Source organism: Onychomys torridus, chromosome 2, assembly GCF_903995425.1.
Source record: "Onychomys torridus chromosome 2, mOncTor1.1, whole genome shotgun sequence".
NCBI classification, from domain to species: domain Eukaryota; kingdom Metazoa; phylum Chordata; class Mammalia; order Rodentia; family Cricetidae; genus Onychomys; species Onychomys torridus.
In genome coordinates, this window is record NC_050444.1 from 118863729 (window position 1) to 118866961 (window position 3233).

The 3233-nt window shown below is 46.6% G+C and overlaps 1 protein-coding gene across 1 annotated transcript; it reads left to right on the forward strand.

The window, feature by feature from the left end:
* Nucleotides 1–523: 523 nt before the first annotated feature.
* On the forward strand, nt 524–2886 carry LOC118577254 (PRAME family member 8-like). Its single transcript, XM_036177378.1, has 3 exons — nt 524–810; nt 1244–1834; nt 2319–2886. Exons 1-3 carry the CDS (start codon nt 524–526, stop codon nt 2884–2886), a joined length of 1446 nt encoding a protein of 481 aa, XP_036033271.1.
* The last annotated feature ends 347 nt before the right edge of the window (nt 2887–3233 follow it).

Here is a 3233-nt window from a genome sequence, read left to right on the forward strand (position 1 = left end):
AGTTTGCCACGGCCATACATTTGTAAACAATATAAGTCTCTGTGTGCTTACTTGGTTGGGTCTAAGCGTCTATGGGCCTGGTGGGTGAGAGAGATTTGTCCTCACTGTGGGCCAGGCAGGAAAACTCTAACTACACATCAGCACTGTATTTTCTCAAGAACCTGGAAACATGGTCAGTGTCTTTTCCTGAAGCAAGGGTCTGGTCAGTCTACATGCTCCCAAATAACCCTTCCAACTTTGAGTAGAATCAGAAGAGCAGGGGTAGGTACCCAGTAGGACAATGATTAATTTGTGCCTGTGTGGGGTCTTATAAGAGATTCCACATGCTGAGAGTGAGGGAAGTTTGGCTTTGACACCACCAGATGGTATAATAGAGCACCCTGAGTTCTCCATTATTGCCAGACCAAGGACTCTGATCCTCTGGTTCCTGCAACATGTGAGAAGTAGGAATTCCCAAAACATAAGCTGAAAATATGTCTTCTAAATGCTTGCCCAGGTTCCTTCTGACTGATGATCTATCAGCATGAATATCAAGAACACACCCACACTCCAGCAGCTGGTAGTACAGACCCTGCTAAGCAACCAGGCCTTGGCCACCTCTACCCTGGAGTCCATGCCCACAAATTTCTTCCCATCACTATTCAAAGTGGTCTTTGATGGTAGACACATGGGACTATTGAAGGCAATGGTGGCAGCCTGGCCCTTTTCTTTCCTCCCTGTGGGGGCCCTGATGAAGACCCCTGATGTAGAGGCATTGCAAGCTGTTCTGGATGGCCTAGATCTGCTGCTGTCACAGAAGGTTCGTCCCAGGTAAGCAAGGTCCAAGGAGAACAAAAGGGTAGTCACTGAGCTAGTGGTAAATTCATGTGAGGTGAGGGAGAATGGGGTCAAAGTGGACAGAGGCTTCTGTTGTTACAACATGGAAGTCTGTAGAACTTGTATTCAAGTTGAGAGCTGATATAAATGGCAGTCAGGATTGGAGGACAGCTCAGAGTACATGAAGCCACAGTGGGATGAGCCTTCCCCTGGCTCTTCTACTGGCATCGGATGTGAAAGAGACCCAAGTCTAGAGTCATTGAATGGAGGGAAGCAGGAAAGGTCTCCAGATGCCCTTCAGGCTAAGAGTCCTTGCCTGGCAGGAGAGAGGGGCTGTGTTGGAGCTGACAATAGAGAAGTGCGACATAAACTGTCTCTGAGTCAGTTCCTGGCTTATATTATGAAACTCCTTCCTTTTCCCTCCCAGGCGGTGGAACCTGCAAGTACTTGACTTGAGGAATGTGCACCAGGATTTCCTGAATATATTGACTGGAATACAGGAAAGAGTCCACTCAACAGAGACTGGGAGTGAAGAGCAAGTAGGCAGGGCCCTTCCTAGATACGCACTGAGGTGGCGTTTGAAGGTGGTCACTGACCTTAACTTCAGGTTCCACCTGAAAGAACACCAAACATGCTTGTTGCAGTGGGCCCAGCAGAGAAAAGGCTCTGTGCGGCTGTGCTGTCTGAAGATGACTATTTGTGCCCTCCCTGTGGAGATTATCCGGGAGGTCTTGGACATTTTCCAGCCACACTACATTGAAGAATTGGAACTGTTCACAAACCAGGTTCTGCCCTTCCTGGGTCACTTTGCATCTTGCCTTGGCCGAATGAGAAATCTTCACAAATTCTATCTAACTCAGATCTATGTGGACACACACAGGGTTGTAAATACTTTGAAAGACACAGAGGAGAAGTGTATGATCAGGTTCCTTTCTCAGTTCTCCAAACTCAAGTGTCTCCAGCATTTCTCTATGAATGGAGTCTACTTTTCCTCTGACCACATGAAACAGTTGTTCAGGTAAGGAAGGATGGAGAACTGTTTCTACTGTGACAGCAAACCTTTTCCCTTTGCTTCAGCATTAGTTGTCCTGAGTGATGCTGGGGTGGGGACCATCAGTTTCAAAGGTGGAGCACTGACATCAGGAATAGAGGGTATGATTGAAAGGAGGGACAGTGAAGCTATTCGGGACACATACCGAGATGTTTCCAGAACCTTTTTTGTGATGGTCCTCTCTGTGTATGACTTCCCAGCCTGTTGTTGCAAAGTTTAGTTCTGTTTGACAGAGTGGGGACGGGGACCTACAGATCTATGGTCTGAGACTGTCCCACCTTATGTATTTGTCTCAGGAGACAATTATATGAGCAGGAATCAACAGGTGTATCCCAAGTGTTGACCTTCAGAGCATAAGGCTCTGACTTTACATATGTGGTCCCTTCTGTCTCAGCATCAACCTTAGTAATGTCCTTCCTTACCCAGAACTAATTTCCTGTTCTTTCCCCAGATGCCTGAAGACCCCCTTGGAGTTGTTGTGTATCACTCTTTGTCAGCTCTCACAGTCAGACCTGAAATACTTGTCACAGTGTCAGAGGCTCTGTCACCTGAAACACCTGATCCTCAATGGTGTAGAGTTATCCAAGGTACGTCCCACACATCTCCGAGTTCTCCTAGAGAATGTAGCAGACACACTGCAGATCCTGGATTTAATGAACTGCGGGATGAAGGACTCTCAGCTCAGTGCCCTCTTGCCTGCCCTGAGCCAGTGCTCCCAGCTCATCGGTGTCTGTTTCTATGAAAACGACTTCTCTGTGGCTGTTCTGAAGGACCTTCTGCAAAGTATGGCCAATCTAAGCAAGTTGATTCTAGAGCTCTACCCTGCCCCTCTAGAGTGCTATGATCCCCAGGGTTATATCCTAGTAGAGAAATTTAACCAAGTATGTCCTGAGCTCCGGGGTATACTCACTGCCCAAAGGCAGACCAATGTAGTAGCCATTGCTACACGCATCTGCGGTGAATGCCATAGGCGCTGTATTTACGAGACAGAGAGCAGACTTTGTTGGTGTTGGCAATAAATAGGCAAAGGCTGCTTCTGGATATGGAGAAATGAAAGAAAAGAAATGAAAGGATTCCAGAACACATAGTTTCAGACAGTGTGTGATTCACTGGGAACAAAACAGTGTTCAGTGGATCTATATCACAGAGTCTAACTGGACTTGAAGTATAATGGGACCAAGGCCACAGTTGTCTTATGGAATCAGAAAGACAAGTTTGCATTTCTATATGTACCTCTGTCAAAACAGATTCACCACTGGCTTCCTAGGATGTGATAGCTGTAAATTTATGGTCAGATAAGAACCGGAATGCTCTTCTCTGCATCCTACTCAGTCATTAATCTAAGTTTTAGGTTCACAGTCAAGGT